Source organism: Euprymna scolopes, chromosome 24 (assembly GCF_053919585.1).
Source record: "Euprymna scolopes isolate OS-2025 chromosome 24, ASM5391958v1, whole genome shotgun sequence".
Classification (NCBI taxonomy): domain Eukaryota; kingdom Metazoa; phylum Mollusca; class Cephalopoda; order Sepiida; family Sepiolidae; genus Euprymna; species Euprymna scolopes.
The window spans coordinates 59,596,530-59,622,393 of NC_136505.1; the positions used below are offsets into that span (position 1 = coordinate 59,596,530).

At 31.0% G+C, this 25,864-nt stretch overlaps 1 protein-coding gene across 1 annotated transcript in view; it reads right to left on the reverse strand.

The window, feature by feature from the left end:
* Positions 1–25,864, reverse strand: part of LOC145246740 (neuronal acetylcholine receptor subunit alpha-10-like) — a 550,490-nt gene that overhangs the window by 92,528 nt on the left and 432,098 nt on the right. The window contains exons 5-6 of the mRNA XM_080108500.1: positions 23,397–23,441; positions 20,174–20,283 (exon numbers count right to left, since the gene is read on the reverse strand). Coding sequence (XP_079964626.1) covers positions 20,174–20,283; positions 23,397–23,441 — 155 coding nt within the window. The remainder of the gene's footprint in view (positions 1–20,173; positions 20,284–23,396; positions 23,442–25,864) is intronic.

Here is a 25,864-nt window from a genome sequence, read left to right on the forward strand (position 1 = left end):
GATTACTTCAAGTGGACTAACGTTCCATGTGTGTACTATAAATACAAGTGCTTATACGGCAGAAGTCTGGAAACTTATTGAAGGGACCTCGTACATAAAAAAGCTATGGACATACTAGACTTTGTATTCCATTAAAACGGGTAAAAATTATAACACCTTGCCTTAGAATAAGTGCTTCCTGCTAAATTGATGACAGAATATGGTTAAATTTGTGCTCACTTACATGCTAATATCTATTAATCCATAACTGTGCACCGAACGAATATTCTAATGCTTAATTCGCTGCATCTTATCACAACTAATGCTCGTACAAAATTTCAACCAGATTGGCTCAGTAGTTTCTAAGAAAAAATGGAACAGACAAACTAAGAGAAATATAAGATCGATAAGATGTATATTTTAAATGAAAAAAAAAAATGAAAAGGATTGTAACTGTTTAGATAAAATCACTTCCCTTAAGCAGATAATACCCATAATATAAAAATGTGTTTTGGAACAGCTTGTACGTAATAGAAAACATTGCACAAAACCTTGTTCTCGAACAGATGTCGTCACACTTGTTACCTATAGAACAAGAAAATCCCGGACACAAAAGGAATAAATTGTTAACAAAGTTTCCGTTCCACAAAAGGAGATATCCAAACTGATTATCAAAGAAAAACGTTTACAGTGATTCTTGAAACTTGAATTTTTCCATCTAAATCTGATGAAAGTTTCGACTTAGTTCTGCTAAGTAATAAAATTAGTCGATGATCTATTTATGAAATCCGAGGACCTTACAATGATATCGTTATTGTATTATACATTACAGCTTTACAAGCACTCGCTCCAAGTGGAGATCGAACCTACGATCGTGTACTTTATATTCGGTGACTTAAACCACTTAGTCACCAGTCGGGCGCTGTTGCCAAGTGGCGACTATATGCTTTATATAAACATTGTCAAATGTTTGAGTGTGCTGCATTTACTTATTTATTAGTGGCCTGGCAAGGTCGCAGGGGAGACAATCAAGCAAAACTCTAAGCAAAATTCATCCCAAAGCAGCAAAACTGAAGCTGGCCTGCAAGGATATGATATATAAAAATGTAGGAAAATTAAGGCATAATTTATTGGTTTGAAAATATAGGCTCTTTTTGCCAATTGTAATAAAATTTTAACCATAGAATAGTATGACAATCTTCAAAAAGCCTACGCATTTTCATGTAATTTCGTCTCATAGAACAAAATATATGAGTATTTCTATTGAAATACTCATATATTTTGTTCAATTTGGCTACGAGTATCTATCTATCTATCTATCTATCTATCTATCTTTAGATAGATAGATAGATAGATATACCACCTTTTTTGGCAATTTTATTTTTATAGTTATTGCTAATAATATTTTACGATATCAAATAATACATTGCCAAATCTAAGGGAGAAGTTTATATAGTCATCCACAAACATACTGTTTCGCAATATAATAGCTATTTAGTCGACAACATAAACACTCCGACAAATATATTAATATTGTAAAACTTTGAATAAACAAACAAAACTGTTTTAGAACACGTTAAAATGAAAATGTGTTATTAAATGAAGAAAAATCACTCAAATTTTCATTTTCCTTTCTTTTTTTTTTAAACTTAAAGCATTTATTATTAATTTCGGACTGTATCAGATCCATCATCAGAAAACTAAAGTGTTTATTTGCTTGTTTTTTTTTTACCTTGTAAGTAAAATCCGTTTCCTAGTGTTGTTTTGCCTAAGGGGTGCTATTTTTATACACGAGGAGTGTGTGAGCCTCCTCCCAGTGTGTCCGCTTGAAAGGCCTCAAAATTGGTACCAGAGCTCCTAGAAGCATCATTAAAACTAAAAACAAAGCACTCTGAATTAACAGACAAAACTGTTTTAGAACACGTTAAGATGCAAATATTTTATTAAAAGATGAAAAAACATTTTTTTTCTGTTTACTCAAAGCCCCCCCCCCCCACCACAAATTACAATGATGTTTCCTAGAGCCCCAACACTAACTCTTACACCTCAAAAGTGGACACGCGTAAATAAAGAAAGAAACAAACAAAAAACTCACACATAGAAGAGGCATACGCCACCTCGTGCGTTTAACGATAACAGCACGCATTTGCCGAAATAAACACTGCAAAGCGTGCTTCATTTGTTTATTTATACAAAGATTTACATTACTGCCAATATCAATATCAATATCAATATCAATTAAAACATTGCCAAATCTAAGAAACCTAAAGATTCTTGTATCGAATATACTCGTTTAACGCTATAACGTTTAATTGTCGCCAATCAGGTACTCATCACTCTTACAAATGTCTGTAGGATTTTTCTACGTTTTTAGCAGCTTACTGACGAATTTCCTTGTACTAAAACAATTAGGACGTCTTCTATATTCTCCCTGCTAGCCATTTCTCCTCAACTCCTTTACAATTCTCCAGCTCACATTCCACCCCTTCAACGTATTCAAAAAGCACCGAGTGCAGCTATATTTCCGAAATTTGTAATTCGGCGCGAATCATTGTGATACAAGTAAGCTACGTCTTATATTCCAATGTTTTCTAGTTGTCCATTGTCTCTAATTTTATAAATTACTAATTGAAACAACAACCCCTTTCTCTTTATTATTGACAAATGTTCTGAAATAAAAATATATAAAATCATCAAATTTGTCCTGAACAACACGCACACACAGACTCCCCCTATATATATATATATATATATATATATATATATATATATATATATATATATATATATATATATATTAGTGTTGGGACAATTAATAGGAAGCGGAAAAAATCGGAATATTTTAGAGTATCGGAATCGGTATCGGAAAAATTTGTACCGATGTTCCGATGCCAAAACGATTATTTTAATTGTAAGTTTTATTTGATTTGTTTAGAGCTATGTTTCCATTGCTGGTAATAATGATAAAATAATAAATATTTATTGATTTTAAAACACCAGTGAAGCTAAAATAAATAGATCGTCCCCCCCCGCAAGTATATTTTTACGTTTAGGAGAATATTTAGGCGTGTTTTTACGGTAATCAGAGAGAAAATACAAGTATATAGTAAAATATTTGAATATTTATAAAGAATCGGAATCGGTAATTGTATGGGAATCGGCAATTTAGTACTGAATCGGCAATTGTATCGGAATCGGGAAAATATTTGAATCGCCCCATCACTAATATATATATATATATATATATAGAGAGAGAGAGAGAGAGAGAGGGAGAGAGAGATAGAGAGAGAGCGAGAGAGACACAGAAACAGAGACAGACAGACAGACAGACAGACAGACATGCATAATTACGATATTTTTATTCCAGGTTCGTATAAGTCTGACAGGTCTCCTCATTTAGCGCTTTCTTGTTAATAAAGACAAGTCTGAGCAGACAAAGACTAGCAATGCCACATATGTGTGTGAAAGAAAAAGTAGACGCTTTAGATTGTAATTTCCTTTTCCAAGCACATTTGCTAACAACCATCGACTGACTAAACCCCTATCTCGAAAACTCTTTTCCCTCACACCTGAATTGTTTGACTTATCATAGTCCTCAGTATCACTCAGCTAAGGAGAAGGCGAGATTACCACAGAAAAAAAGGGTACAATATTTTCATCAATGTGGTAGTGCGACACGCACCCTAATTCATCAACCCTGTTCTTACTGTCCACTGGTCTCAATAGGACACGAGTCAAATTTCCTTTCTTCAGCGAGGATAGCTCTTCAAATCTGCTGCTTACTTCTCTTGGCATGTTGTGCTTGCTAATCTGTAGAGGCGTCAAAGTGTATATTCAAGGGCGCTGATGGGATCAACATGTTGACTTTCCAGGTCAAGCTACCCCAAAGAAATCGCAATAGGTTTGTGACAGTTCTAACACCCAATTCAAAGCACACCAACAATATTCTCCTGAAGTCCTTAGCTCGTATTGCAGTTGAGTCTTTCTAAAATCTCATTTTGTTATTTCTTAAACAAAAGTTATATGCTTGCTATTAGGTTGGTGCAAAAAATAATGTCGTCTTTTATCATTCTCTCTCTCTCTCTCTCTCTCTCACACACACACACACACACACACATATATATGCATACGTAAAAAAAGGACATTATTTTTGCATCAACCTATATATATATATATATATTGCACAAACCTATATATATATATATATATATATATATATATATTGCACCAACCTATATACATACATTTATATATATATATATATATATATATATATATATATATATATATGCATATATATATTGCATCAACCTATATATATATGTATATATATATATATATTGCACCAACGTATATACATATATATATATATATATATATATATATATATATTGCACCAACCTATATATATATATATATATATATATATATATATATATATACATACATATATATATATATATATATTGCACCAACCTATATATATATGTGTGTGTGTATATATATATATATATATATATATATATTTACACGTAAAAAAACGACATTATTTCTGCACCAACCTAATAATTTTATTGTTAGCAACTTATTCCATGAAACTACTTAAAGGGACAAGTCTTTCATCATAAGCAGGTGTTCAAAAACCTTGATTTTTATGGAAAGGTATCAATCATTCTCTTTTGGCTCGTTTCTCTTAGGATTTTATACTGACTTACTCGAAATAATTAATATCATAATAACTGTTCTGTCTGTGGGTTAACTACTTTAAGACAAAAAATACTGGACAAAACTGCACAAAATTTGACATGAAGCTTCCTTAAGCGACCATATGCAATGGGGCGAACACTAAAACAACTATTACTCATACTAATACTCGAAGCAATACACACTTTGCATTGCTCAGAAACAAAACCCTCAGTGTATTTTATAGGATTTGATATGAAACAAGGAACTTTCTTTAGTGGAGATAGAAGGGAGAAAAATGGTAAAAGAATATTGAACATAAATGTTCGAATTTATTATGAAATATCCTGGTATTCATCGTTTGAGTATTAGTACTACTATTCATGGTACTAATCTACATTGGTGATCTGAAGAAACATTCTTGGAATTTTAATTTGGCAGGAAACCTTTTCGCATTACATGTGTGTGATGAGCGTTACGTTACAAAACCAAAAACAACTATTACTACAACTACTACTTGTAATCTCAATATAGTTAAAATTAGTAGAATTGTCGCCTTTCGTATAAACATCCTTCGAGATATCGGATGTAATAGAAACTACAAAACTTATCATAATGCATGAACAGAGCACCAAATAGAACTCGACAATATGACAACATGTCAATAATAAACTTTCTACTATGAATTATGTCTACTATTGTCTATATATTTTATTATTTAACTAGCTGCCCTATCCAGCGTATCCAGGGTATTTATTTTGATTTTGTTCGAGAGCATATCAGTATAAAGCAAAAATAGAAATTTACTAAAACATATTTCATTTAAATAGCTGAGTTATTTTCTAAGAAACCGAAATGCATTTTAATGGAGTTTAATTAAAACTTAAATCAAATTTGGTAAAGAAATAGCAACGCCGGTACACGGGTCTTGCGAGTATATATATATATATATATATATATATATATATATATATATATATATTCATCTACTGCAAGACTGTTTCGTATTTCAGTATAAAAATAAACAAAATATTATATACATATATATATATATATATATATATATATATATATATATATATATATATATATATATATATATATATATATATATGTATTAGTCGAGCAAGAAATGTTACTTGCAGACTACTATTTACTATTGAGTAATGGAGCCGTAGGTACCGCTTGAAACAAATAAATTTTAAAATTTCTCGACAAATATTTAATGAATTCCTTTGGAATAGTGATAATAATAATATCCATGTTATTCTGCTTTATTTGAGTTTTTAAAAAATATATTTTGATATAATAAAGATTTAAAAAGAAAAATATACTTTACAGATTTGGATATAGAAATAAAATTAATTGCATATAAAACATTAGAAGAAAAATTTTAAATCGTGAGAAAAATCTAAAATCATTAAATTATCAAAAAATTTTGTCGTTATAAAAATATAATTATTAGATTAATTTTTATTTGTAAAAGAAAAAAAACAACATTGCTAAAACATATCAGCGAATTATCAATATATTGTCATAAAACGATTATTGTTTTATATTAATAATTGTAACGAGAAAAATGTTTTATTTCATTAAAATTAAATAGTATACATGAATTATGTCGAATGTACGTAAATAAATTTTTTATAATGACAAAATTTGTTGATGATTGGCTGATATTGGATTTTATGATTTTTTTCTTTTCTCAATTAAAATGAATTCAATAATCCTTTTATTAATGACTAAATGAATTTATAATTTATTGATTTAAAATGTTTCAATCCATGTTTTTTTTCTTTTTAAATCAAATAAATATCAGATCAATTTACTAAATAAACATTTTTACAAAATATATTTATATAATTTGCAAAAATGTATTGATAAAATTGGATAATTTTGCATTTTTCTTCAAAATTTTTAGATGCAATAAATTTTATTTCTTGTCAAAAAATTATAATCAATATAATAATCGTTTTTTATAATGAGAAAAATGATAAATATTTAAAATCTTAACAAGTGCAACAAAATGCCAATTACATTTTTATTAGTGCATAAGGCACATCTGATTGAATATAAATAAAATATTTTTTTAAATTCTAGTATCTTCCTTTTTAAAGTTTAATATTAATAGTTTTTGGTAAAATAATTTTCCGGGTAAACATTTTGTTGAAAAGTTTTCTGTTGAGGCAGAAATCTTTTTCCAAGAATATATATATATATATATATATATATATATATATATATATATATATATATATATATAATATTTTGTTCATTTTTATACTGAAATGCTGTTATACAGCGAAACAGTCTTGATGTATATATATATATATATATAATTATAAAAATCTGTAGACCTTGCTTGCTTGCATCTTACCTTCGACGATCTATCTATCTATCTATCTCTCTCTCTCTCTCTCTCTCTCTCTCTAAATATATATATATATATATATATATACGCCTGCTTGATTACTTGTATCTTGTCTTCAACGATCAAGCGATTCCATATTTTAAAATAGGGATAACAGGTGGATATATATGTATATATACATATATATACATATGTATATATACACATATATACATATGTATATGCATATGTATATGCGTATATATATATATATACATTAAGCTGGATATAATTACAGGATTGGTATAAATAAAAAGTGAAACACCATTAAAAAACATTTCCACATTTTGTAGTTATTATTTTTTTAGAGTTTTTTTTATTTAATCTTTTATTCATGTTTTCTTTTCTAAAGTTGCACTCGTCTTTCCTTCTCATCCTCTCGGTTGTTCTTCTTTCAGACAATCCTCTTTACACCGTTCACCTTCTTTCCATGGTTCTCTCTTTCTCTTTTTTCTTAACAGGTTACTTTTCAACAATCCACTCTTGTTGGCCTCATTCAAAACGACACGATCTACCCAGCAGCAGTCTAACTTTATCATTCGTCTGCTTCAACAAGCGCATCAAAGAAATTTTGCTGCCCATACACTACGTCGTCTATGCAACAAAACGAACAGACGTAACCTCGCCATTTCCCCCTTTCTCTTTCATTTATTTGATCGAAAGCTGTCGTCCTGTTTGTGGCAGCTTTCATAACGTTCCAGGAAGACGTGGCATCACATGTTATATACATCCTATAACGGCTGAAGGTACAGATGTTGTTAGTGTCTTGTTATCCAATCTTTTCCGGATACGTTTTTTTTTTCTCGAACACGTAGCAGAACCCTGTCCATATGTGAAAGAGAATACAACTATGACAGCAATTTAATATCAATTTATCAATAAATACACCAAACATTAATGTTATTATTTTTCCCTTTCTCTTGCACACTTAATCTCTCGCTCTATCAACTGTCTAAAACAGAAGACTGCTTTCCTCCTTTTCTTTTTCAAAAGTCATTTTTCTTATATGCAAATTAATAAACAGTCTATAGACGTAAGTTTTTCTTTTCTCTTCCCTTTCTTGATTCCGTCACGTGACTGTATAGACAGGAGTGCCGGCGCTTGTGTAAGTCACGTTTTCATTACTTTCGCTACATAAATATAACCATGTTGTAGCTTCCAAAGAAACAGTCTCATGAGAATATTTTTGTAAGAGAAAAAAAAATATTATCAAAGTCAAAAGCAAAAAAAAAAAACAACAAAAAAACAAACAAAAAAAAAACAACGTTCCTCTTCAGAATAACCACACGAAGCACTATAAATAAATATTTGAAATACTTAGAACTTAAATGATTTTCTCAAAAAATTAATGGATTCGACTTTTAATAACACACAAAAAGGTGGATATGCTGTAAAATGCAAACACGGCAAACTTCATGAATAAATATTTGAAGATAAACGTGAAGAATAAAAATACTTTTTCCTTAATTACTAGATTCAGCATAAAATAACCCGAAAAAGATAGATATGCCGTAAAACGAAACAAAATAAGAAAAAGATTTACTTTATTAATCTTCGTCATGATCCATCTTCCTTAACAATTACTTGCTTCTGGCTATCGTTACATAAGAGACTGAGATCTAGAGTATTTGAGTAGAATCTTACACTTTATTAAGAACACGTGTCAACAGTGGTCGGCACCCATACAAGGAATCCTTTATCCAGCTGACGCCAGAGCGCATACCTGCAAGAGAAGCCCATGTTGTACACTCCGCGCCGAAGCACACTGCCACTGGCATCAATACATGTCTCTTTTATTTAGATTGTCACATCCTCTTGTCATCAGAAAAGTAGATACTCTTGCATAATTTGACCCGAATTCTCGTGATTTCCCGTCAAGCCCGGATCGGGCGAGACCGGCAATCGTAACAGACGCAGACTAAGGAAAAAAGCATAACAAACCGGAAAAAAAGTACAAATGCAAATTATCAAAAAATAACAAAAAAAAAAAAAAAAATCCTACTTTGAAAAAAGACAATTTGTTTATTTAATTTATTTTAGTATTTATTGCAAAATATTTATCGGTGCTAATGCAGAGAGTGATCCGCACTATTTTTTAAATCGTATTTCCAAGTTTAATTAAAGTTTAAGATATGTTTTTTTTATTCAATTATAAGGTTATAGTACAGAATAGGTACAAAACACACTCCCCTCCCATGTTAAGAATGGCTTTTAAATAAAGAATAAAAAAAAACGTTTACAAGTTTTTGATACAGATGTACATAATAATACTTTGATAAGTATGTTTTAACTTAAATAGGGATGGTATAATAAAATTGTGGGTCTGCGTTCGCGCCTGGCCTCCATAGAATGGAAATAGGCACACACTTTAATAAAGACTTTTCATATCTATCTATGTAAGTAGACTTTGATAATTATGTTTCAGTTTGAAGAACTATGGTATAATAAAATTATGGGGTGTTCGTTCGCACCTGACCTCCATAGAATGGAAATATGTCACAAAGTTTAACAAGGTTTTTTAATATAGATCCACAGAATATTGCGATAAGTGTTTCAGTCTGAACAGGTATGGTATAATAAATTATGGGGTTTATCTATTTTATTTTTACTTTCATCATATTTTGCTTTGGTTTTGATACCCCCAAATTCAACCCGAAGTTACAACCCTTCCTTTTCATAAGCTATCATACTTTCATAAATCACAGTCCATTTTCTGTAGGCTGTTTTTGAACCCAGTCAACGACGGGTACTTTTGCTAGTATATATATATATATATATATATATATATATATATATATGCAAAAAAGGGAAAGGAAAAAGGAAAAAAAGAAGAAAGACTTATGAACTTATATATATATAATTATCATTTTTTGAAATTTGTATATATTACCTATTCGTTCTTTGATTCTGTTCATTATATATAAAAATAAAATGAAATAAAAACATAAAAAAGAATATATATATATATATACATGTTGAATCGGTTGTCTTTTCATGTAAATATATATGCTGAAATTTCTCTGACCTACCATTTCTTAGTGATAAAACAGCCGATTGCTCAATACATCCATTTATTCATCTGATATCTGTTTTATAAAACCACAAGCCTAGAGTTCGTATTTTAAGTCGAAAAGAGCAGATACTTGTTACCTCCATTTAAAATGCTCTTTTTGGTAGAGGAAGTCAACTAAATACGGGCTTCCGCGTAGCTTCTGGCGTTCTCTCATGAATCATGAGGAAAATATACTTTTTTTTTCAATTAATTTATCCCGATCGGATAACAAAGCTAAGCTAACCTCAGAAGTAGCACGTCACAATATATATATATATATATATATATATATATATATATATATATATACATATATATACGTATATATACATATATATATACATATATATACATACATATACATATATATATACGAGCAAACAGTTAATAAAACATGTTAAAAACACTTTTAAATGAATTAAAAACATATTTAATCGAAAAAGAAACACTTGATAAGTGGATAGTCCTTAATCCACAGAGTTTCGAAGAAATACTTTCCATCTCAACAGATGGTACGAATTAGCAAAATGCGAGATGGGATTTTGCATGCAAAAGTATTTGATGAAACAACAAGTAAGCCAAAGATCTTACTTGATAACAAAAAAATTGAAGCAGAGGGAATATGGTGAAGAAAAAGGTGATTACACATGAATGGATAGTCTGGTGGAAGATAAATAATGCAGTGACGGTAAAATCCAAATATATAACTTCAAGAAAGTTAATTGAATTTCGATTAGCACAAGTTAAATCCAAGGAAATCCCGTAATTGGAAGAAGATGGTCCAAAATAATCCAAAGGCAGAAATCCATGGAATAATTCACAAAAAACATCCAATAATATTAATAAAAGAAAAATAAGATATGCTTTTCACTCTACTTCCGAGACATAAATATAAATAAAAAAGATCAGGGAAGAAAAAGAGGAGAAAAATGGTGATAGAATTAAATAGAAAATAGAAAAACAAATATCAAAATGACCCAGACAGGGAATGTTAAAAGGCGCGAAAAAATATATAGGGCAAAATAATATAGGTCAACTGAAATGTGCACGTCATCACTTAAAAGAATGTCAGCAAGAGTTGTTAGAAGACACTGAATGGAAAATAAATAAATAAATAGATACAAAATTAATAATAAATAAACAACAAATAAATAAAAAATAAAATATAAAATATAAAAAATAAAAAAATAAAAATTATTTAAGGGGAGAGGATAGCCGGTATCTGCAAATTCAGGAAAAAGCAAGAAAGAAAGTATGTAAATACATATAGTAAAATATAAGTAATATATACATACAAGATATTAAAGTGTGGGTAGATTGATATATTAGATAGATAGGAAAGTTTAAAGAATAAAGCAGAAATTTCAGATAAAAAACCGGTCATGCAAAGAAGAAATAAAGAATTAAAATAATTATTAAATTATTAAGTATTAAGAAGTATGTAGAAAAACGATAAAGTTAAAGAAAAAAATTATATACCTATATAAAAGGTAAAAGTAATAACTATGTAATTTCAAAATTGTCATAATTAAATTTGGACTTATGTTTACAGAAAGAGATCAGTTCATTTTTAGAATTTATTATATTGTTACTTTAAGGGGAAGTAATTATAGTTATAGCTTCGGTTGTGCAGAGGTGACATGACTTAGAGCCTGGAATATAAGACTTAACTTTTTTATGATAGTCCATTTGATTGAGAAGCGAGTATTGTTAGAGTTAAGTTTTGTAATTAAAGTGGTTAGAGAAGTTCCTTGGTTATTATTAGAATTATGGTTGTTAAAAGAAGAAATGTGGTTTGATATTCTTTTCTTAATTAATGTTGAAGTAGCGCCGATATATGTATGTACTTTATTAAAAGCTCGAGGTCTGGCATTAATATTAATTTGCTGATTTGTATTAGTTAAATAGTTTGAATTTTGTTCATAATGTTCAACAAATGGTGGGACAATGTCTGTATGAGGACTATTTTGAATGGGATAATGAGTGTTGTTAGTGTTAGGATGGCTGTTAGGAGAAATATCATTATTCTCATTATTATTATTATTATTATTATTACTATTATTATTATTATCATTATTACTAGTTGTATGATTGTAGATGGAGGGGCTGCTCGAGTGGTGCATTGGATTAGTAACTATATCAGATGGAGGATGGGAAGGAGAATAACTTGAAGACGAAATATTAGTGTCTGTTATGGGAGGATTGCGTGGGAGCTCAGTAATAGTGCAAGAATATATAACATCTTTATGGATGCAATCATTATTGAGTGGGCAAAGACGTTTGTTATTACAATTACAGTTAGTTTTGGGTTTAATTGGGAAAGGGATTTTTAGGCTGATTTAATTTTTTGGTTATTAGATGTCAAGATTCTTTGTGCTAAATTAGGCATTGTTGTATCAGAAATCCTGATTGAATTTTTATTGAAAATAGAACTATATCTGTGTGGGTATTTGAAAGAGTTTTGTACAATGTTGAAGAATTCCTTAGGTATATTAGTTTTGACATTTAGGCTAAATGGATGATTAAACCAAATATTTTTCTTTCTTTTTTGTTTTGTATATATATATATATATATATATATATATATATATATATATATATATATATATATATATATACTAGCAGGCCGTGCGTTATGTATCTATATTCGTAATGCTGACCTTCATCTGGGAAATTCTATTTATTAAATTTTACCTTGTTGCACCGATTTTCTCCGGCTAAAACCCAAATATAAAGTTTCATATGAGTTCGAATACTCTATATACTCAGTTTCATGTATGTAGACCAAAAACATACAGAGATGTTTGGTAGGCAACATTTTTAAACATTATATATATATATATATATATATATATATATATATATATATACATAAATATATTTAGAAAGAGGTTTGTGTTTCCTATTATCTTTTTACGCAAATATTATGCAAGTATAAATCATGTAGAATATCTTCATGAATATAATTACACCTAATAGTTAACTAAAGATGATCATCTCATTCTAAAACCGAAAAATCTAACAGGGAATTAATTATAATTAATGTTTAAAAGAATATGCAAATTATCTAGATCTTTTGCTAGTAAATGCAATTCAACTACCTATATATTGTATTAGGTTGTTCCATAAGTTCCCGCCGTTTTTATTTTTTTTTTAAAGAAAATCAAAGAATTTTAACATCAAAAGTAAGTTCTTGTGGGACCCAAATTCCAAGTTTTTGTGTGCATCTGAAGGTGACGTGAAATTGTCGCAAAATCACACTTCATCTTTTCACCCAATTCCCTACAAGTCTTATGGCTATCTTTCTTCCAAAGAACACTGAGTTGGTCTTCGTCTACTTGATTGGTCTTTCAGAATGAGGAGCGTCATTGATGTAAAAATTACCGTGTTTGAATCTGGTAAACCAATCTCGAACAGTTCTCTTAGCTATAGCGTTTTTCCATGTACGGCACAAATATCCTTGGTCATTTCACTCGCTTTTTGACCTCGATTAAAGATTATGTAATGCCATACGTTTTCGATAGGATTGAGGTCTGGAGATTGTGCAGGCCAATCCAAACACGGAATATCATGCTTTTCCAGGAACCTCTTGACATTGCCAGCTGTGTGAATGGGAGCATTATCCTGCATGAAGATGGGATTATCATCCAAATTCCGACCAAAGTAGGGTAGAAAATGCTCAGTTAACATATTTATGTATTTGGTGGAATTAATTCAACCTTGCAAGCGAACTATAGGTCCTGGACCATTGATACTAATAATGCCCCACACCAAAACTGAACCTCCACCACCTTGCAGCGTTGAAACTGAGCACCCAGAATTAAATTCTTCTTCTTTTCTCCGACGGACATACTGCCTACAATCACTGCCTAGCCTATTGAACTTGCTTTCGTCGCTAAAAGCACTTTTAACCAATATGAAGAGTCATGGTCTTCATTGAATCTGACGAAGTCCAGACGGCGTTTTCTGTTCTTTACAGAAATCATTTGTTTGCGTCTTGCAACATATCCTCGCAAATTAAATTCCTTTAATCTGTTCCTGACATTAGAAAGAGAGCACTTTTTAACAAGATTGCACTGTTGTTGAATTTAGAGAGCCGTTTCAAATCTGTTTCTTAAGCTGCGGATCTTGACAGCATTGTCTTCCCTGTTAGAAGTAACTCCAGTACGACCAGATTTAGGGGCATCACGAACACTCCGGGTGTTTTGGTGCTTTTGCACAGTCTTTCGTACAGTTTTCCCATCACATTTAAATCTTCAGCCGATTTCTCGATTGGATAAAGCAGAAATGTGGAGAATAATGAGCTCCTGACGATCACTAAGAGAAAGTCGTGTCATATGGACTAAATGTTACGTTGTATAACCTAGAACAACAAAAATTACGATTAGAGATGCTTTGTTGCCTGTTGGTGGATATTTTAAACTGATTTAGGAGCGATAATTGAAGCTGCTTTTAAGTATATTTGTTGCTGCGGACTTTCTTTTTGCTTCATCAATTCGAAGTTATTTTTTAAATTGACGTGAACACTAGAATATTTCAATTAAAAGTCAAATACGAACAAGTAAAATTATAGGGGAATCAAATCAATCAAATGAGATATAGATTGTTTAAACAGTTACATTAAATTTAGCTTAAATTTGCAGTTTTTGAAAAAAATTACGGACTTTCTTTTGGCCGGCACTGTATATATATATATATATATATATATATATATATATATATATATATATATATATATATATATATATATATATATATATATATATATATTACAATAGAAAAATGCGAGCATGAAAAATAATATGCTTAAACTTAAACATGGAAAAGTAAAGGACAAGATATTCTGGTAATAATTATAATAAATTTATAACTTAATATATTTCAACATTAAGAATTGATTATATGATGTTAAATTGAATTTTTAAAAATTTAATGCTGCAATATTTTAATTTATAAATTTATTATATTTTTATTAGAATGTCTTGTCAATTTTCTTTTCCAGTTTTAACGACTAGTCCTTAACTTTTCCATGTTTAAGCTTAGCCATATTACTTTTCACGCTCGTATTTTACTATTGTAATGCATAATTTTTCTAGACTTCCAATAAATTCTAGGACAATTGCTCTTGACAAATCAAAGGCCTTTGATAGGTAATGGCATAAAGGTTTACTTCACAAGATCTCCAGCTATTGTATTGCTGGAAATGTCTTCTCAATTATTAAATCATTTCTCTCTGATAGGTTCATAAGAGTAGTAGTTGATGGGCAAAAATCAGAAGCTCACAGTATAAATGCTGGAGTCCCTCAGGGGTCCATCCTGGGCCCAACTCTATTCCTAATCTACGTTAATGATCTTCCAAATCACATCCTTACATCATTTGTAAACATTTTTGCTGACGACACTACTATCTATGGTAGCACATCTAAGAAAGTAAACGACCAAGTTCTCTCCGATTTTCTCTCCTCTGATCTTGATCACGTTGTACAATGGGGAAAAGAGTAGCTGGTTACTTTTACTATCTATATAAGAGCCAGATACCTCCAAGGATGGAATACTGTTACCACATATGGGCAGGAGCTGCTAGAAAAGACTTGTCCTGCCTTGATAGGGTTCAAAATAGACTTCGTGGCCTAGTGGGAGATGTCCTTTTCTCTTCGCTGCAACCTCTGTCTCACAGAAGAGATGTTGCGAGTGTGTCTCTGCTTTATCGTTATTTTCATGGAAAGTGTTCGACTGAGCTTTCTATTAACCAATACAGATCAAGCAAACCGCGTTGAGACGAAGTAGGTTCATTTCACAGTCGGATTTCGTCGCGGTTTGCTTGATCTGTGTTGGTTAATAGAAATTCTTGTGTGCAGGGCGTTTGCTCAGTTGGTAGAGTGCTTGCCTTGCATGCAAGAGGCTCGGGTTTCGAATCCTGAGTTCGGATGTGTCTAACTGTTGAGTCCAAACGAGGGCGAATCTCGAGTCTTGGGCTTCCGGTTCTTTAACTGTCATGGCTCTTGTGGGCTGCGACGTTGTTTGGCTATGGAATTTATTATATACAATCTCTCACATTCTGAAAATCCTATCATAAGTTTCTCGTTTGGTTAGTATTACTGGATGGCATTGTCCTTTCGAGTTAAAAACTCCTACTTGTGAGACCTCGGCTTGGGGTTATTAGCTGGTTGGATGACCGCGACCCTTGTTGAGACGAATTAGGGTCATTACACAGTTGGGTTTCGGCGCGGTTTGCTTGATCTGTGTTGGTTAATAGAAATTCTTGTGTGCAGGGCGTTTGCTCAGTTGGTAGAGTGCTTGCCTTGCATGCAAGAGGCTCGGATTTCGAATCTTGAGTTCGGATGTGTCTAACTGATGAGCCCAAACGAGCGCGAAACTCGAGTCTTGGACTTCCGGTTCTTTAACTGTCATGGCTCTTGTGGGCTGCAACGTTGTTTGGCTGTGGAATTTATTATATACAATCTCTCACATTATGAATATATATATATATATATATATATATATATATATACAGTGATGATCATATGTATTGGCACGGTAAAATAAAAGTTAAATTTTGTCTAATAAATTCTAAAAAAGGGATTAAATTAAAGAAAATAACAAAGTATATTATGTATTTTAACTGGCCTTTCCGATGCAGCAATCGGATTTTAGAAAAAATAAATAACAAAGGAACAACAAACATAATTGCAAAAAACCCTCGTTCAAAATTATTGGCACGGCTTTGTTTTTCTTTTAGTATCAGTATAATATCAATCAATTTCCGGTTTACGTGCTTTCTGAACTTTTTTATAGCCATATTATGCTTGTTTAACGCTAATTCAGTGAATAATTTTTTTTCAGATAATTTTTAGATAACGATTTATTTAAACTATTATAAGTGACTAAATTATAATTTTCAATCGCCATGGTTAAAACTAAGGAACACAGCGAAGACGTCAGGAAGCTTGTTGTAGCATGCCATACCAATGGGAAGGGCTATGATAAGATTTCAAAGAAGCTAAACCTTCCCAAATCCACTGTTAGAGCCATAATAAACGAGTTCAAATCGCAAGGCCACGTTATGAGTTTAGAGGGTAGAGGGAGAAAACGGATTCTTTCCCCAAGAGATGAACGGAAAATTGTTCGACAAGTAAAACAAAACCCAAGGATCTCTGTTGGGGAGATTGTTGATGAACAGAGCACCTCTGGAGTGAATGTATCTCGACATACAGTTGGTAGAGTTTTGAAGAGAGCTGGTTTAAAAGCATGTCGTCCGAGAAAGAATCCCTTATTGAAGCCTATGCACCTGAAAGCAAGGCTAGCCTTTGCAAAACGTCATATTGATAAAGATGTTACATTCTGGAAACGTGTTCTATGGCCTGACGAAACGAAAATAGAGTTATTTGGCCATAATAAAGTGTCTTATATTTACAGAAAATCTGGCGAAGCTTTCCTGCCTAAGAACACCATACCCACAGTGACGCACGGTGGAGGCAGTTTGATGTTTTGGGGATCCTTTGCTGCCTCTGGACCAGGGCGACTTGTTAAGGTCACAGGTAGCATAAAAAAGGAAGATTATGTTAAAATATTGGATGAAAACCTGAAAGACTCTGCTAAAGAGCTCTCACTTGGTCGTCGTTTGTGGTTCATGCAAGATAATGACCCAAAGCATTCGGCTAAACTGACTAAGAAATGGCTTGAGGACAATCATATTAATGTTTTGGAGTGGCCATCACAAAGCCCAGACCTTAATCCAATTGAAAATTTATGGAGAACATTAAAATTGAGGGTAATGCAAAGGAAGCCTAAGAATCTTATTCAATTGGAGGATTATTGTCAGGAAGAGTGGGCTAAAATTACTACTGAAGAGTGCAACAACTTGGTTGTAAACTATGAAAAGCGACTGAGGAAGGTAATCAAGGCCAAAGGCTATACAATTGATTATTAAATAAATCGTGCCAATAATTTTGAACAAGGGTTTTTTGCAATTATGTTTCTTGTTCCTTTGTTATTTATTTTTTCTAAAATCCGATTGCTGCATCGGAAAGGCCAGTTAAAAATACATAATATACTTTGTTATTTTCTTTAATTTAATCCCTTTTTTAGAATTTATTAGACAAAATTTAACTTTTATTTTACCGTGCCAATAAATATGATCATCACTGTATATATATATATATATATATATATATATATATATATATATATATATATATATATATATATATATATATATATATATATATATATCATACGACATCTAAGTATAAATTTTGAACGAACTTTTTGGGCTACATATGTGCATACGTTAGCAACTTTATCCATAGAACGACTTTATTTTAAGGATAAATTTAAATAATATCAATGCTGAAATATGCCTGCACATATGTAGCCGGTCCTGGATATGACCTTAAACTATATCCGATGGTGAGGCCCCAGCTTGCAGGCCTTAGGGAGTTTGGAGCCACCCTTTAATTGCCATTGCTCCCAGGTCCACTCTGACCCGGAGTGGTAGTACCTGTTAGGGTCCCAACTATGGGTTAAATAGAATACGATTTAAAAAACAAATATACTATATTAAAAAATCGTTCTTCAAAATCACCAGATTCGGCATTAAATAACCTAAAAAGGATTGGTATGCCGTAAAAGGATGGAATACTGTTGCCATATCTGGGCAGGAGCTGCTAAAAACAGCCTATCCTGCATTGACAGAGTACAAAATAGACTTCGTGGCTTAGTGGGGGATGCCCTTTTCTCTACCCTGCAACCTCTCTCCCACAGAAGAGACGTTGCGAGCCTATCCTTGTTTTATCGCTATTTCCATGGCAGGTGCTCCTCTGAACTCCAATCTCTGGTCCCCCCTCGCCAATCTTTCACGAAAAACACCCGTCTAGCTGAATCCACTGTCAAAAATTTCCCCCACTCTATACCTGTGCCTAAATAAAAACGCGGATTCCATGAACAAAGCTTCTTTCTTAGAACTACACGCCTGTGGAACTCTGTTCCGTCTGCCTGCTTCCCTCCGGACTACAACTTGGATGTCTTCAAGTCCAATGTTAACAAATTCCTAATGAATCGCCCCTTAAGTAAACACTTCATCAAATCTCCACACTAACATAATGTACTTGCAATAACCCTTATCCCTGAGTGACTTCCGGGCCTTGATAAGTGGTGATCACTGTGTAAAAAAAAAACCCAAAAAAACAAACAAAAAAAAAACAACCAACCAACCAACATATGTAGCCAACAATGTTTGTGTATATAAAAATTTTGTACTAAAATAGTTTTATTAACCAATATTTTATAAACACTGTAGCCTCATTAGATTAAGATTTATGATCCAACTATCACAAAAAAGATCTCCCTCTCTCTCCCCCTTCCTTGCCATTCTCTCTCTATGTATGCAAGGTTTATTCGTCATATCAATCATTCATTCGAAGCAAAAACTTCGGCACATTTACTGATCTGTTTCGGTCAACCAATATTTGCATACTGTATATTTTGCATAGAGATGAAACGGATAAAAAAAAATACATCGAATCCATTATCAAATACCGGAGGGTCTTTATAATCGATATGTACTTTGGGCAGCCATTTTGTTATTATGAAGGCAAATGATATATATATATATATATATATATATATATATATATATATATATATATCATTTGCCTTCATAATAACAAAATTTTGTTATTATGAAGGCAAATGATATATATATATATATATATATATATATATATATATATATATATATATATATATATCATTTGCCTTCATAATAACAAAATGTATATATATATATAATGTTAAAAGACTACGTATGCTTCTAGGATAGTGATTTAAAGGTTATGAGGGATTTTTGACGCATGAAAAACGATGTTACTTTTTGTATTTAATATTTTTATTGTTATTTTTTATATTTCAAGCGGACCCCAGCTCTTGGTCACAAAAATGTATCGAAATGAAAAAGAAAAAGAAAACCGTTGAAAGAACTGGAGATTAGTAGCGTGGACATATATATATATATATATATATATATATATATATATAATTCACATACATACCTGTTGTAAAGCACAATGTCTGGAAGCCATAATTTTGTACATGGGACTCGCAAAACAGACAAATTATTATAATCTGCTGGGTTCCACACCAGTTTTTCGTCTTTCCAAGACTGAAAGAAAAAAATTGTCTGATATATTTATTTGTCTAATAATTTAGAAAATATTAAAAAAAAAAACAATCTTTCGTTAAAATAGATATAAACTGCTTTAATTTGAATCTAATTGTGTAGATATTAGAAATGTGAATTTTAGAGACTTAAAAGGGAAATTTTCACAACGGTGGATATTTTATTTTTTAATTAAGGCCGGGTAGATTTCTTATTTGATCAAACATAAACTATTCTGACGACTTGTTTTTCTCCGTTTAAAATCACTTCATGGAATACCTAATAGAGTTTATACATAGTCGAAACACGCCTGCTAAAATGATACCTATTCAATATCCCCATTCCGAACCTCTCAGTTTCCAGAATTTATTGATCCATTATATAAAAGACAATTGTATCTGTGTATGCTCAGCTAAAACAAGTTTAAAACAAACTACCACCACGTTGGACTTTCTTGATCGACGTTGCCTGGGACGAATATTACCTAAAATCTAAAAGAAAGTATTGATTTTCTTTACCCTACACCGATGCAAATTGCGTCAAGGGGATCTATTTTCCAGATATAATTTAAAGGAAAATAAACCCAATTTCTCAAAAAGTTATTTCCCTTATGCCGACTCATACTTCGAAAAATCTATAAAAGTGCTTATGCCTGTATATGTCCAAAGAAAGGAATGTGTTCAGAGTGGAGAGAAAGAGTGATGGTGTGGAGAGAGAAGGGAAAACAGGCAAAAGGGAAAGGAAGGTAGCAATATTAATAGTGACGTGTTAACTTTCCGCATTAAGGAATGCCCAGTATCCCTGCTATTGATGTATACTATATTTTTTGTCACTAATTTTCTGTTAGGGAATGTAATAAAAAGGCTTTATACTAAGATCAAATCGAAAGCTTCTCGTGCAAACTTTTGACAATTGATCCAACGATGATATTCATTTTTCATTAGGGTTCTTTTACAAATAATATCACGAGGAATAAAGTATAGAAAGAAAAGGTATCATTTTAGCTACACACGTGCAGACGTGTTTCGACTATGGAATTAGCAAAACCAAACTTAATTAAGCCAAATCAACGGCAATAAAGATGACAAGACTAATTTGAGACCCATAAATTCGATTAGGTATTTCATGAAATGAGTTTTAACGAAAAAAAAAAGTCGTCAGAATAGTTTATGTTTGATTAAATGAGAAATCTATGTAACTTAATTGAAAAGGAGTTTGTTACATTATTTGAAAGCATTATTTCGTAAGTTTAAATCTAAATACTTTAGAAAACCAGGTAAGGCTGAATAATTTTATTATTATATGGAAATATAAAAAAACATTTTTATGAGACTTTCGGCGGCAACCACCCTAATCATAAAAGAGTTTAATTATATTTTTCGTTTTCTTATTTTGTTAAGTTCAAAGGAGATGGCTGATATCATTGATGATTTAATTAAAATAAAATCTTGTTGATATCAATGAGATAGGGTATAATTTTCTTCTATAGGGCCAATCACATTTCGAACTTAACATTAGCAACAAAAGCATAAAACAAGGAAAATAAAGTCTTCTATTATTAGGTTGTCACTGAAAGTCTCAGGAAAATAATTATTTTTCAATTATTAATTCAACAAAAAATTTATTCAGTCTTATTTGGGTTTATAAAGTTTCCAATCGTAACTTTACAAAATAATACTGTCAAAGGACGTGATTAAGTCCCATAGCATCTTCACTATAACCACGTGACACATATCAACCAGATTTGATTTTAATGGAACCGTCAACGAAATCGGACGTACAATGTTCACTTCCCGAGGCGATCATCCCTGCCTTTAACATCACTAACAAAATGAAATAAAAGAGGGGGGACTACAAAGTCTTCTATTATTAGCGTGATTGACACCGAAAGTCTCAGGGAAAAGGATTTCTCATTTTTTTTATCTAATAAAACATTTAGTATTACAGATTTTTAAAAATGTTTTCAAGTTTAAACTTACGTGAAGAAAAATATAATTATAAACATGAAATTAAGTTTAATTATAATTTAATTATAATTATAAACATGAAACATGATTATAAACCATGAAACCATATAGAACAAAATACGGTAAAAAAGAAAAAAAGAAATAAATATGAAGCACTTTACTGAATTTCCTTTTTGTTTGCTTCCTTGTCACTGTCATTTAACATTCGACAACGTAACGGCTACGACACAACTTAAAAGTGCTTACTTAATACGGTAATTAACCGATTTTCAGTAGCATCTTCATATTCTCATCATCTCTTCATCTTCTCAACCCTTCAAATTTGATCGATGGCATCGAAACCATAACGGATCGTTTAAGATTTTTGTTGTGAATGTTGATTTTATCTGACTTTGACTTTTTAGTGATTATACGGTAAAAGAAACCTAAAAAGGTTTTAGAGCTTTTAATCAAACTTTCACTTGTTGCTTAATTATAAAGATAAAGATTGATAATTATTATGATGAATTATTCTGACTATATTTCTGTGTTAAGTTGTTATTCTCACAACGTTTCGGCCGATATAACCTTCGATCTTCTTCAAGTGTATTTGACACTCCCTCGCATATATCTTTACATCATTCACCAATAAGAGCTATTGTCAAGATATACCCAAAGAAGGTCGGAGCTTATATCAGTCAAAACGTTCGGAAAATAACAATCAGGATGAGAGAAGTAATCTGAAGAATCCAAAATGATACAAAATTTGGTACTAGTGCACTTATTGATCCGTGCTGAAACAATAACGTTATTATTTAAAAAAGCCATTCTTAACATGGGGAGGGTAGGGTGTTTTGTATACTTTAATCTTACAATTGAATAAAAAAACATATCATAAATCTTTAATTAAACTTGGAAATACGATTTAAAAAATAGCGCGGATCAGTAAGTGCACGAGCAACCAAAATTATACCTAAACATTATTTTTGAGGAAAACATTGTTTAATTTTAACAAACGTCAGAAAAATAAATAAAGAAATACATTTGTACTTTCTTGTCAGACATAAATCTAATGATTGATTTCTACGATCAGAACAAAAAAAGTTTAAAATAGTTTCGAATTCTAGTCGTTAATGGCGAAATCTGTAAAACAGAGAAATATTCACTCACCTGATCCAACCAAATATTGGTCGTTAATACTTGATTTCGTTCATCCTGTAAAAAAACAAAACAGAAAAACGTAGACCTTATTAAAAGCTCCTTACAAAAGAATAATGATACATCTCTATGTTAATACTCGTAATCTCTGCCAAGTATACAATGTGTCAAAGATTTTGGATAATTTTATAAATTAATTAAAATATTTTAATGTTTTGCATACTAGTTAGTTATTATTAAAGTTTTGATGATATCAATTATTTTATTTCAAATATTAAATAGAACAATAAAATAATTGATTTCTAACAGAGGGACCATAATTATACGTAATTGCGTTGTGTCACACGGGAACAAAAACGATCAGTTCATAAACAGTGAATAGATTCACTGATTGATATAATAATTACTTGATTGATTTTGCGCTACGAAAGAGATACTGTCAAGAATTGTATAAGTCAATTGAACCAAAGGAATAAATTATAAGATGGTCAACATCATGAATTTTGGAATATAACTTTTTGTCATTTATTTTCTCTCTCTCTCTCTATATATATATGTCTAAAATATGCAATAATAATAATAATAATATATATATATATATATATATATATATATATATTATTCTTGCATAGTATAAACATAACTACCAATCACCCTCTACCTCCTTACTTATTATTTATTATAATCTATATAATTATAAAACTCAAATGACTTTGTAACGAGTGATGTAATCCACTTTCCGGTTTGCGACATCCGGTTGCGCATGCGCGCGTAAACATAACATAACAAGGTAAACAAATAAACACAAATCGCTTCTTTTGCAGATTTTGATGCGCACTGAAATATTAACGTTATTATTTCGAAATTATTATTTAATATGGGAAGGGTGAGGATGTTTTGAAACTATTCTGTATTACAAGTATACTGTCGCAATTTTATTACAAATAAATCAACTTTGACCCGTTGACAACGTATTGTTTTACTGTGTACGTTTTCAGCGTCCCAATTGTTTTTTTCGCGTTTAAATTAAACGATATATCAAAATTTGAATAGTGCAGATTTACCTATAAGTATGACAAACCACTTATAAGTAAGTTTTTTTTTCAAAAATAAACAATTATAAACAGAACGACTTATAGAAATCTATCTATATTCTTTTTTCGTTTTTAATATACTTTCATAGAAATGTTTCTGTTATGTCACAAAAACTATTTTCATTACGTCACAAGTGTCAGGTTCATACATTAATTCCATAGCTAATATAACATACTGAACCAACGGGTCACGGGTAGTCTAGTAATTATTAAATACCTGCAGACACTTGTGTTTCATCCTTTCGGGAATCATCAGTGCAGGGTGTCACGATAAATACCGGTCGAGAGATTCGAACCCGGCAACAGAAGTCATGCTTAGCTTCATTCGTAAGGACCCAATCTATTCGGTTAATGTCAACCGCGAGGAATACAATTGAGAGTTTAAACATTTATTCTTTTTAAATTCTTTTAATGTCAGTCAAAATGATCTAATCATTATAATACGATTTGCGCATATGAGGTAAGTTGACTGATATATATATATATATATATATATATATATATATATATATATATATATATATATATATATTTACAGCCATGGCCAACATTATGTATATTTACAGCCATGGCCAAAATTATATATATATGTATGGCCAAAATGATATATATATTACAGCCATGGCCAAAATTATGGAACCCTTATAAAAATTGAGATAATAATTTAAACCTACGTATTTAAATGTTAAGAATTGTACTATGAACAATTAAGAGCAAATGTAAAATATTAAACAGTAGATTGTACGGTGTTTCTTTTTTTTTGCTTTAAAGTCTTTCTCAAACGTTTTAGCTGAGTTTCATGCTAAATTCATTCCAATATTAAGATATACTTTTATTTGTTTTATATAAGCATTAATATGTCGCTACACATTTATGATTATGTATCGGTCAGCCAATTACAGCTAAGACTATATATATATCCCGGTGTTCATGATGAAATTTTATTCAAATGAAAATATATATCGTCCAAGAAACGATCGTACACCGATTTCTGAGGTCTTAGTGCCTAAATGAATGTATTTTCCATAAAACATTTTATCATTTGTATTATATTTATTATACATACAGTCATGGTCAAAATTATGGAGCACCTATGAAAAACTTAGATAATTGTTCAAACCTAAAAGGTTAAGAATTGTACAGGTAACAGTCTAGAGCAAATGTAAAATACTTAACAGTAGATTGTAGTATTTATTTGCTTTGATACCTCTTTCAAGAGTTTTAGCTGAGTTTTATACTATATTCATTCCAATATTCAAAATTATTCATTGTCATACTAAAAGTTGCTTCTTATTTTGTCAGGTAATATTTGATTCCTGCCAGTGCTATAATAGTATATTTAATTGAAAATGCATTCAAAGAAACAGTTTTCAGAGATTAAAAGGG